Source organism: Gavia stellata, chromosome 5 (assembly GCF_030936135.1).
Source record: "Gavia stellata isolate bGavSte3 chromosome 5, bGavSte3.hap2, whole genome shotgun sequence".
In the NCBI taxonomy this organism is placed as follows: Eukaryota; Metazoa; Chordata; class Aves; order Gaviiformes; family Gaviidae; genus Gavia; species Gavia stellata.
In genome coordinates, this window is record NC_082598.1 from 43,110,280 (window position 1) to 43,122,975 (window position 12,696).

The 12,696-nt window shown below is 34.7% G+C and overlaps 1 protein-coding gene across 5 annotated transcripts in view; it reads right to left on the bottom strand.

Annotated features, from left to right (window-relative positions):
- The window catches only part of PALLD (palladin, cytoskeletal associated protein), a 218,242-nt gene that overhangs the window by 124,368 nt on the left and 81,178 nt on the right, over positions 1–12,696 (bottom strand). For all 5 annotated transcript variants that reach the window (XM_059818157.1, XM_059818158.1, XM_059818156.1 and 2 more), the window contains 5 exons: positions 12,380–12,446; positions 11,703–11,808; positions 10,692–10,766; positions 8,432–8,573; positions 8,091–8,114 (listed from right to left, as the gene is read on the bottom strand). In XM_059818157.1, the coding sequence (XP_059674140.1) occupies positions 8,091–8,114; positions 8,432–8,573; positions 10,692–10,766; positions 11,703–11,808; positions 12,380–12,446 (414 nt within the window). The remainder of the gene's footprint in view (positions 1–8,090; positions 8,115–8,431; positions 8,574–10,691; positions 10,767–11,702; positions 11,809–12,379; positions 12,447–12,696) is intronic.

A 12,696-nucleotide genomic window follows, 5' to 3' on the forward strand; every position in this document is an offset into this window, starting at 1 on the left:
CCTTCCAATTAAATTTTCTGTATAAAATGACCAGAATTAAAAACTCTGGGTGCATAAATGCACTCCCCTTATGCAGAGTTTGGGAAGATAATTTCTGTCTCTGTCTGCACAGCTGTGAGAATGGATAAATTGAAAATATAGGACAAAACAGCATCCCCAGAAACTCTTCAGAATGCTGTGACACAGACATATTCTGTGCTTGTTTGAAATCTGATCATTCTACTACTATAGTATATTCTTTGATTATACGAGACCCTCAGTCAGAAAACTTGTATGAAGACTGGACCATTCATATTTCAGGGTGGGTCTCACAGTACTGTGTTCTAAATCAATTCCATCCATTTATAATGGGCATATTTAATTATTGAAGCACATTTTTTTCCAGATTCTTCAAAGAAGTCACTTTATTTTATCTCTACTTGTAAAGGTTTTCTAATCTTTTTAAAAATTCACAGTATAGCTAATCTAAATAATCCTAGTACTTATACAACATACCTAGATATTCTGAGACCTGGACAATGTTACATCATGGGTTTCCTTAATTAATTAGGAGTTTCTTTTGATTATGTTCATTTTCTAGTCTCAAAACCAAATCAGGGAAGTTTTATAGAATTCAGTTTCATTTAAAAAAACCCCAAAACTCAGCATTTTGCATTTTGGACATTTACATGGAAACCCACATATTATAACAAAATCAATGGAATATAGCTAATAAAAAAACCTGAAACGTCAGGAAAAATATTTCAGATTCCAATAACTTTCACATGAAAATTATTCTGTAGAAAAGGTTCAGTAAGGTAAGTTTCACTTCTTTTAGTTCAAAGAAGAAAAATATTTTTTAATAGTTCTTTTTTTTCCTTTCCTAATTTTCATTGTAGAACGGCAGACTACTATCTCATTTAGACAGTTAACAAAAAAGTTATGGAATTTTTCCAATTATAAATAACAATGTATCCAAAAACTTCCTGTACTGGAAATGGGCTAAAAATGAATGACTAACTAAAGATTTGGCACTGAGTTGTTTTTCAGACAGCAGAACATGCTTTCTTTTTGGCAACACAAACCAGTCATTCCGTGTAGCTGCAAGAGGCATGTCTGGTAATACTGTAGCACGTTGGATCTTATCTGACCCAGATGAAGATTAATGACTCATGAAAGGTCTTATCAGGAAAGTAATGGGTAACACAAGCTAGTTTTTGAACTACTGAGATCAGCTTTTTTTAGAGTCTTGGTGTGTCGTAAGCAGTTGAAGCTATATTGTTAACCACACGTGTGTACTCCTGGATTGAACTGACTCTGGGGATGCAATCTGATACATGCAGCGTACTAGTTTCCTGTTCATTTAACAGTGGAATTCTGAAAGCTGGGTATTTCAGGACTGCAAAAGAAAATCACTCCCACCATGCTGAGAACTGCTATTTGAATGAGGGCAAAGGTACTACAAAATATAACAACCAGCAGAATTCCTATTTTCCAAACAGCAGAGCTAATTAATGCATAATGTTCTTTCAGTTTTTTAAGTATGTAAAATGATCACATAAGAAGAGCTGACCTTCACTCTTCAGTGATAAAAGAATTCTAATGGATTCTACCATGATGTGGTTTGTTTACGGAAGCGGTATATTTGAAAATTATACCTAGTAAATTGCAGTAATTGGAAGTAAAGTAGTGATGAAAATAATCAGAGTTTAAAACTCAGACTTCTCAGGTGGATGAGCAAACTACAACACATTTGTGATCAATCATGAGAAAACTGGCTAAACTGAAAACATAAAAAAACCCTGAGAACTAATCAAAAGGCAGCTTGGGCAAAAAGCATGTGCAAGTAACACATTGCCATTGTCTTTATTAGTTTCAGTCCCCCCAAACCAAGCATCACTGATCTCAAGGTCCTTGCTGAAAGGCTTACTACTGTGGAAAGCATAGAAATAAAAACTAGTTTGCAAAAATAAATGTTCTTTAAAGATTTCCATAACACACTCTGGATGCCTAGTGTTCTGAGAATTTTTCTAGCATTACATTCTGACTTATGTAATTATTTTTCTTTCTGTTACTGTGCTAAGTAGAATCTGATGATTTGAAGTAAATAATATCTGTTCTACTTCCCAGCAATCATCAGCTGACAAATAATTTCATCACAAAAATTCGTTCCAGAAAGCAGCTCTGAAATGCTGTTCTCAGGCTCTTAAAACATATTTAACACTTGACTAAATGAATACAAAAGCATTCTGTTCACTGAAACATGTAAAATGCTTAGGCATGCAAGTACTTGATTATTTTGTCGGTTATTTAGAAAGAAAGACTACATTTTAGAGTAATCCTTTGCCTTTATGGTTTATGAGTCCATTAGGAAGAATAATCTTTGGTAAGACAGAAAACTGTTGCATTTTAACATATTTCATCACTGGCAATGTGTTTACTTCGGAATGTTTCTGTGTATTACATTAATGGTAGAGTAGTTCTTACATCTCCACCTTCATCTCCAAATGTGATCATTAGCTTCCTCCACTGTAATGCACATACAATCTTGGGAAATAAGTATGGTCTTTTATTAGTAGCTGTTCATTATGATGCAACGAACAGAGCTAGTTCAAACCCATAAGTTTCCTGCTACACAAAGAGAGCAGGTAGTCACAGGGGTGGTTTCCTGGTAAAAATCCAACCAAACACAACCCTGCCATCTTGCAGACAATGTGTCTCTTATTCTCCCTCTTGTTCCCCTAGCCATCAGATGTTTAACTACAGTTTAATGTCAAAGCAATATGCCCATCAGATAACTTCTCATTTAGGTATCTGTGCATCTTTTATATAAAGAGAATGGGGAAGTGTGAAAATAAAGAACAACTGAATATGCAGAGTAGCATAATAAATGGTACTATTGCAGACCTGTAGATGCCTTAACTTGCAATAACGCTATGAAAAAAGTATTCAATTTACCTGCTTCTAATGATCACTATTGTATATACCTTTATCCAGTCAGGCAGCAGTTCTGGCTTATGCCACTCAAGAAATGAAGACACAAGTTTTAAAAAGATATACAGAACTGACTATGTTTGACAATATCTCCAATAGCAGTTAGAAAATACTGAGAAGAAAACTGAACAACAGCAAGTGTGATTGATTGTGAGCAATATAATGCAGTTTCAGGGTACAGAACCTAGGTTACAGCATATGGAATCAATACCCAAGACAGCTGCTATCTAGGCAGTTCAGATACAATAAATAGGAATACTGCTATGACAGCATGGACTTTAGTCCCTAAAGCAGTGTTCAGGTTTGAGGAAATATTAAGCCATTTGTCAGGGTCAAGGAAAAGTTCATGCTAAAGCTTACACTAAGGCAGTTATGATGCTGTAGATGCCTAAGTCAGGTAGTTTGAAGTTAAGTCAGCTGTATACGTAGAAGCTGAAATTAATGTATTCAGCAACTTAACTGTAATGAATAATGTACCCCAATAAGCTTTAAACATTTACAACTGAAGAGGAATAGAAGCAATTTTTTTAAAATCACATAGTACAAAAAATTTGGAAACATCAACAAGCAAGCACAGTTGTAGCAGTCAGACTTAAGATGGGATCACTGACAGGACCAGAATTCTGCAGGTATCTTGGGAGCGCAGAGTACAATTGAAAACATAATTGACAAGCAATAGCGCATAGGTTGATCAGACCACCTTTAATGAAGGATAATTTTAGCTTATTTTCAGTTTTTCTCTGCATTTGGCATCTTGAACTATAGCTCATCGGCGATTGCTCTCTTCAAGCCCTTCTTTGCTGCTCAGCAGTGAAAGAGGGAGCCAGATTCTTAGACATAATTCTTTTGTTTTTACTAAAAAATGAAAGGATCCAACATGCATGATGACCTACTGAAGTTTCTGTGTTTTCAATTTCATCAGCTATCAGAAAGCTGATGGGGAGGCATTAAGGATTTCTATAACATTTCCCATATATTTTCAGTTTCAAATATTATGCAGAAATAGGGGGGGATTTCTAAGGGAGTGAGTTACTAGAGTTGAAACTCTAGAACACAGCAGCCAAACAGGGAACAAGAAAGCACAATCCAAGAGAAGTGATGACTATCTTTTGAGATGTTTTTGGTGAACATACGCAGTATTGTGCTTAGGAAAAAAAAGCATGTATATGTGGCAATTCCCTAGCAATTTAAGAAAAATTACTTCATATAGTTTTCTTCTTACATGCCATTAGACAATCGTTTTAATGTAATTCAATACAGTTTGTGGCTGCCTCCAGACAGCTGAGTAATGGTCAAAATATCAACAGCTGGCAAATGACACCATGGGATTTTTCGTTCTCAGGCAGCCTGTTCTTTGAAGGATTCAATCAGTATAAAGTCAAAACATCCAAGAAAGAAGTACAGAGCAGGTAGTTTGACAATCTGTGATGTTGGCTTTAAGTAATCTGACTCGCTATTAATTCACAAAGCAGTCTGAAGAGATTTGTGATGCAAACTGATTTCTGTCTAGACAGAAAAAGCAGTGCAAAACACATTAGGGTAGATAGAATGTACCTAAAAAAAGTAGCCAACCTCCCCCCCTTGCTTCTTAATTTCTTACCTGTGTGAGTTCATGGAAAATTTTTATTTTAAATCATTAGTACTGACCTAGCAAAGGATAACCAATTTTTTGAGCACTATGAAGTGTTTATTGACAGTTGGACTTTAGTTGACAACCAGCAATTAAAGTCACACTACAACTTGTTACAATTTATGTAAAATTCCATGGAAGTTGTACACTTGGAAAAATTTTTAGAAATCATGTCCATCTTTCAAAATTCTGAATACTTATCTAGCGTAGACATGTTGGTTTCCCTATCAATCTTGCACACATATTCACCATCTGCACTGAATAGCAGTTGTGTGTTTGCTTATGAACAATTTCCTCTGCAGGTATTGTTTTGTCTGGCTTCTTAGAGTATGAATTGCATCACAAACGAGTGCTGTACCTATTATGTTTCTGGTACCCATCTGTACCCATGATGTCTTTCACAACATCCTAAAAAACAGTGTTACTTATTACCAGTAATTACTACTAATTAATTACTACTAATTAATTACTACTAATACACAAAACATTGCTCATCATTTACACCAAAAGGAAATATTTACATTTTGCCCAAACATTATTTATATTCCCTTTGTGTGCACAGAGTCAATTCCTACACAAATAAGAAAATAAGTTTATTGTCATTAATTTTAGTGGTGAGTAAGACACTGCATGTTATTTAATAGGGCTTAGTAGGAGCTGATACATGCACAAATCCTACAGGGATAGTACTTAGCTCAATGAATCCAGGGAGAACAAAATACCAAACTGAAACTCTTTCATAGGTTTTTGTAGCAGGAAGATGCTTATAAATATTACAATAGAATTACAAGCATGAAAAAAGAAAAAGAAAAGACAGACTGCTGTCAGGCATTCACTGCTGTTATGTCTGTTAAACCGCAACAATACAGATACCAAAATAGTATTTTGAGATGCCTTCCTACTCTTGCCTTGCCACCTACCTTGAGAGTGGTATGAGATACCTTGACTTTAAATAACTTTTTGTACCTGTGAAATCTTAAGAAATGCACCTTCATGTAAGGATCCATTCCCTACTACTCTTTAGAAGGCTTCATGTATCTTCTCCCAGGGTCTGCAAGCTAACCTGACATGGGAAGGAGAGCATTCAGCACCATCAACATGGTGGTGCAGGTATATGAGAGGGCTGGCAAAGTGATGATCTTTTAGGACTCAGAATTCCACCTTCTATTTCCCAGTTCAGGTAGTAGTTATGAAAGGAAATTGTTAGCTTTGTGAGTTATCATGAATATTCTTACTTATTCCACAGTAGTAGCTGTTAGATAGGTTATACGAACCTTGCAACTAACAATACTGAAAATTACTTAGTTGTCCATGAAAAAAAATCTTCTACCAAGAGGTATAATATACGATTTCCTTTGTACTCAACTATTCACACAATGGAATTTGAACCTTTTTCCTCAAGAAAACAAGTGCTTCTCCTTTCTACTACATAAGACTGTGTTCCTATTCTAAAATACTTTGTTTATCTAGCATTACACACATTATGTTGCCTAAAGAAGGTGAAGGGATAAAAAAAGATTACCAAAAATAAGCAAACATTGTTCATGATTGTGAGTTTTGACAGAACAGATTCAAATTGGATATTAAAAAGAAAAACCCTAATATATGCTAGTAATTTAGACTTAATAGAAACTTTTGCATGAAGTTTCAGTCTTTTCAGATAATTTCTATCATGTTAAAGGAGAGATTGAATGCAGTTCAAGTGATTCTGTAAAAAAGCAGCTTCTAGTTACAGCGAGCTAGATATACTAGATACTATACTATACTATACTAGATACTATTCTCATAGTGTTAGTAGGTTAAATCTAGAAAAGATGTTACTACTTGGACAGGAAATAAGTTTCTCTGGGAAGGGGGAAAAAGTCAACTCATTGATCTGTTTTGTTTTTTTTTTTTAAGGTATCAAGAAAACAGCTAAGTTGGGAAACTTATTTTGCAATATATATTACAGGAGAATGTTCCAAGAAAGATACAGAACTGAACATAGTTCAGCACAAATCTGTTCTCCTTTACTTCTTTTCATATCCAAAGGCATGGTATGATATTGAAACTCTCCTCAAACTGTTTTGTACCGTAACTTACAATTTTTAAACCTTAAAGTTTGGGTTATAATTATAAACTACCATTGTCAGCACTTGGACATGTTTTAATTCCTCATTAGAGGTTAATTTGGTTTTCCAGCACTCTTCTTTCCTTCACATGGCTTACATTTCAAGTCTCCATAAATCAAATCAGTCAGTCACATGTATTCTGGGCATCAGCTGTTACTAGAGGTGATGATGCTGTACACCACAATTAATAATATTAACTGTCAGGGTAGAGCATGCATATGTATGTGTGTGTGTGCACACACACGTGTGTGTGTGTATGTATATATGTGATGGTCATGAAGTAAAATAGGTATATAACAATTTTGTGAAGCAGTAAGAAAATTAGTGAATAACTGACAGAGAAAAGCAGAAGCTTTTTCCCTCTTCACCTCCTCTGCTTTCCATGAAAGCTAAGAGAAAGCTGCATTTCTCCTAGGATTAACCCTCTACTGCTTTTTCCTAGTCCATAGCCTCATAGCCACACTGCTACATTACAAACATCACGCAGCTGCTAAGTCCGTTCTCCCTGCAGTCAAATACTGCCAATGCAACCCCTCAAAGTTTAAAATATCCACCCATTGCTAAGGTCCTTCAGTTCAGAGACATTCTTTGGGAATACCCAGGTCTTAGATGGAAAACTTTTCTGTTTTATCTTTCTACTCCATAACTAAAACTCTCTCCAAATTCAAGCATATTCAAGCACAGCCAGCCACTCTGTTATAGTAAGGCTCAGACTGTATCACAGTCTCCTCTTCTGTACCTTGTTTGACTTAGAAACATTAAAGAAAAGAACAAACATTCTCAGTCTTTTAGCACCCACTTACTATTCAATAAACTACCACAGCATATAGTGATGTATAATGGGAAAATGAAGCAGCCATAGAAAACCTGTAGTTGGAAGAACACTTTTTGCTTGCTGAAATCTAGGACTTTCATCTTGCGAATAGACTAGAAAAATTCAATGCGCCCTTGTTCTTGAGGATCAGCTTTTACTTGCATTTAAGACACTTCACATCTGCCAAGCTAGATTGGCAAAACTAGCATTTAGTGGTTGGGTGTTATGAAACTCTTATGAGTACAATTTAGGTAATGGAATTTTGTGGGATTTGTTCTTTTTCCTCAGTAGCATGCAAATTGCTCATTTTCTGAGAATGAAGTTTGCTTCAAAGTTTAAGCTGTGAGACTGTCCTTGCTGGTATAAATGGAATTTACTGTTTAACCAATAAAGGAATTGATGTAAAGGACAGTGTAGAGTATGGAAGGTGTGATAAAGAAACATTGTCTTTAAGGGGGTTTCATATTACCAATGCTCAGCAGAAACACTTTTGTATTTATGGCTTCAGTACAAACTCAAAGAGCTAGTGAATCAAGAGATTATTTTTTCATATGATTCTTACCAGGTTCAGTTGCAGATCGTGGCTCTGCATATCACATCATAAGGAGGGGAAACAAAGAAGAAAAATGGTATTAGAGATTACATTAATAAACAACAGTATACTGAATAAACATATTGTACTGAAATACTGTAGACAAGTACAAAATCTGTGCAGACACATTGCAAATTAAGGAAGAATTAAATTGTCTGTTGGTAGCAGTAGTTCAACTATTACTTCTAGCCATTATAATCACTGAAATGAGAGGAAGAGAGGACTCTATCCAAAACTCAATCCTGACAGACTAATTTAATGATCTTTCCCCACCCTGTATCAAAAGTAGCCACTTCAAATTATTTCCTTACTTTTTTGGAGGATCCTGAAGTCTGGAGAATCTTGAATTTCAACACCCTGTCGAAACCACTTAACATGAATGGGAGGGGGTCCTCTGACCCTGCATTCCAATACCACGACTTGTCCCTCAGATGCTGTGGAGTTTTGTAGCTCCTGAAATACAATAATCACAATTCAAATTAACCGGCAGCATTCTACATTCTTAAAAACTGTCTTTTCTTCCCTTTGTATTTCAACTTTATTTTATTGTGTTATTATATTTTTGCAATAGATATTTTCTGTGAGCTGTATTTTCACTCTGATTAAATTTAATACATCAGCTATATAGTTAAAATTACTGAATAGGTTATTTTCAAATACGTTTTTAATATGACCAAAGATGGAAAAGGTGTAGAAGTATTTAACTCCTCATACCATCACAAGCAGATAGTTGCAGTCTGACCTTTCATTTTTCATCCTTCTTCCACAAAGTGAAATGAAAATTCTGCAACTAGCTAGACATTGATTGACTTGGTCCTGGGAGAGCAGCTGTGCTGCTTTCAGGTCAATCTCTAGAATGTGGAATTGCTTTTCCTCTGAGCCATTTATAACCAACCAGGCAAAATCAGATGACACAAATATGATCAGGATATATTAGCTTGTGTATGGATAACTTCTGAGACAGTATTATGGCTGTAATAAATTCTTATATACATCTGAAAAAATTTTCAGGAAGAGTCTAAACCTTTGATGAAAAACTACGGTGAGAGAGAAGCAGCACAGTACTTTAACTAACAGAATTGACAGGAGACAGACACTATTTTTGCCTTTGTTATCCATCTTAAGATTATAAATCGAAGAGTCTTTTTAACTGTACTGGCTGTCTCATTTCCTTTCCAGTTTATTAACAAAGTTTTAGGCCTTGATGCAGCAAACCACTTGAAGTTAGGTCTAAGATCAGAGTCATCCCTGGTTACTATTTATAGATCTCTTGTTAATCAAACAGATAAGAATCTTGTTACATGGAAAACTGAAAATCTTTGGGTTGTACCCTGAAGTTTATATAGAAAGAAATTTTCATCAGGAAGCTGGATAAGTATATTTTTTGTCGTTCGTATCTGGTTCACTACTTCTGTAATTAAAGTTGTTTTGGTTTGGTATGTCCCAACTGGCTTAAGCCAGTTAATATTGGATTTCAGGGACAAGAGATATGGGAACTGGGAAAGAACAGTGCAGTTTTGATTGCTTTGGTAGTTTCTGAATGAGGGCTGGATTTCTCCTATTTCCCACTCTTACTATGAAGTTGCCTGCCTCCCTACCTTGCAGTAACCACATTCTCTAATCCCTTGCACCTCCACTCTCCTCTGATACCTGCAGTTATCAGTGCAGAATTATGAGAGATAGAATCAGACCCTTCCTGACATGCGAGAGGGATATGATGGAGCCAGGCTAGACAGTTGTGGAGAACAGGGTTTACTCTTACTTATCTCTAGGAAAACTACTTGCTCTTCCATAATAGCTTTTAATCAACTGTTTTTCTGAAGTAATAACCAGAAATACCTTCTTTTCTTCATTTTGACTTCAACAAATGGTGACTAAATAATAGTCACTGCTATGGAAATGATGGTTTGAAGGCAAAATGAATATCATATTTTCGATTAAAGTTGTATTTTAGAGATTAGGGAAATACTTTGTCCTTCTTTTTGCTGTTACCTAATTCCCAGTTCTAAAGTTTCATTTGGGATGAATGTGAAGATAAATATTGACTTAAATAATTACTTAAGAATTACTGAATAAAAGTTTCCCTTCTAGCAAGTCCATGCCTTACATTTTACAAGACATCCCAATGAAGAATATCTGAACTGCTTTTTTAACTAACATACCTGCATGGATTTTTTTTCTAAAACAAAGCAAAAAAAGCCTGTGTTATTTGTTCTTGTCAGTAGATAAATTATTTTGAATGAAGCTTTATCATGACTATGATGTGTAATTGGTACCTACCTTATTTTATTTTACAAAGATTTCTCAATGGAGGACAGTCATGGGCATAAGACAAACACATACAAAGTATTCATGTAATTCCACTAATGATTTTAATTGGGTAGAAGGCATAAAAACTTCATTGTTGCAGTGGAAAAGTATTTTCTTAGGAAGTCATTAATACTGAAAAGGATAATGAAAACTGTAAGAGTTTTAACACAATCAAACATTCCTGCATTAGGATATATCATCTTGATATTTCCTTCTGGACTATCAGAGTATGATATAAACATCATGATGGATAAAACATACCTTTGTAAAAATGGGTGGAGAATAGATAGGCTTAGGTCCATCCACACAGTGCAGGTACGCAGTAGGGCTTTGAACCTGCAAAGCAATGCAACAATGCTATAAAATATGACCTGCATATATCTATGCAATAATGCAAACTCCCAAATGCACAGTCTTATTATGGTGTTCTCGTTCTTGCACACTTCTTGAGTGACATCACTATTTCACATCTGTTATATTTCTGAAATCAAAATGCAAGCTTTAAAGGCTTCTATACTTCCCATGAGAATTTTGTATCCAACTGTCTTTGCCTTGAAGTATTTTGAGAGTTTGGCTCCTGTTGATATCATTCAAGTAAGTCCTTTGCACTGAAGCATTTTTGCCTCTCCTGTTATTACATCCCTTGACTGATGTAGTAATAAATAAATCCAGGTACTTAAAAGCTTATCAAGGTTAGCCAAAGGAAGTGAAAAGAATTTACCATGTACAGTCTAACAGAGATTTTTATTTTATTTGTATTTTATGATTATATGCAAACTCTAAGTCAACCACAGTGACATTAAAACTTAGTATAAACTAATGAACATTGATTTTCTACATTTAACTTCTAGACAGTAAAATTTAATTTTCTCTAAAACGCCCGGAGAAATTATAGCAATATTTAATTTAATAACAAAATTTTAAAATTTTGGTAAAAAATATTGCAAGCATTCATCTGTATTACATTCTTTTGGAATTGGACCAAGTCACTATTAAGTGATATACTCAGTAATTTTTGTCATCACCAGATATGTCAGCTGCTCACATGCTCTGTGGATACACACTGTGTAAGAATCCGTATGTATATTTACATTTATGCCCCATTCACTAGATATATATTTAATTTTTAAAAATTGTCATTCTTAATATAATAACATAATTTTATAGTTCAATAATGTAATTCCTCAAAATGACACAGTTTTTCAGGACTTACAAATTTTGAAATCAAATTTAAAATACTTTTACTAATTTAAAAATTGGTGTCTAAAATACCTGCTGACTTGGCACAGAGATAGGTTGAATTACAGCTGTGGTGACTCCAGACTTTGGTGTAGAAGATCCTATCGTCAAGGAAACAGAGGTGGTTTTCTTTTGGGCCCTGGAAAAAAAAAAAAAAGAAAACAGCAAGCACTTTATAAGATCTGAAATCAGATTATGTTAGTTTGTAACCGATAAGTCACCTTGTATTTTCTACATATTTAAATATGTCATTATCAGCTGGAAAGATCAACATTGGAGGAAGCTTGAGTAGAACACAATCTTTGGCTAATTTACACTTTCACACCCAATAAAAAGTACTGATTTAAGACACAAACTAAAATGTATCTTGTTTCTTTAATTGTAAGCCTCTGCATGGTTTTTTGGAGGCACAGGGCTGGGTGATTACAAATTAAGACTTGGTTAACTTAAAGTTACTCCTGAATATGAAAAGTTTGTATCAACAAAAGAGTTGTCAGGGAAGGGCCAGACTTCTCTGAAAGAACAAGCACATTAATACAATCTATACTTACAATAATACACATTTATATCACGTGAGAGAAGGAGAAAAGACAAGACATACATACACAAATATACACCAGATGCTTATTGAGATCTAAAACTACCAAAGATTTTCCAGTGCCCCTTATTAAGAACATTTGCACAGCATTGGTTCTACTTTGTACACTTACTGTGGCATAGCTCCAGATTTTGATTTGAAAATTAAACTTCCACTCTCTGAATCTGTGGAACTGGCACCTGGAAAAGAAAGTATTTTCAATAATCTCATATCCTTTTACTGATTTATTTAATATTTACTTTCCAAAGAAAAAAACTGTCCTGCTTTTGCATTTCACTTCAATAATTGAGAACTCTCTGTAATAAACTACTGCAGCTTTTCTTATCTGATAAAAGATTGTAACTATGTACTTTAGACGGTTACAGAAATTATAACCATGCCAATTTAATTGCAAACTGTTTTCCCTAGGTTCTTAGCTGTCTTCCTTCA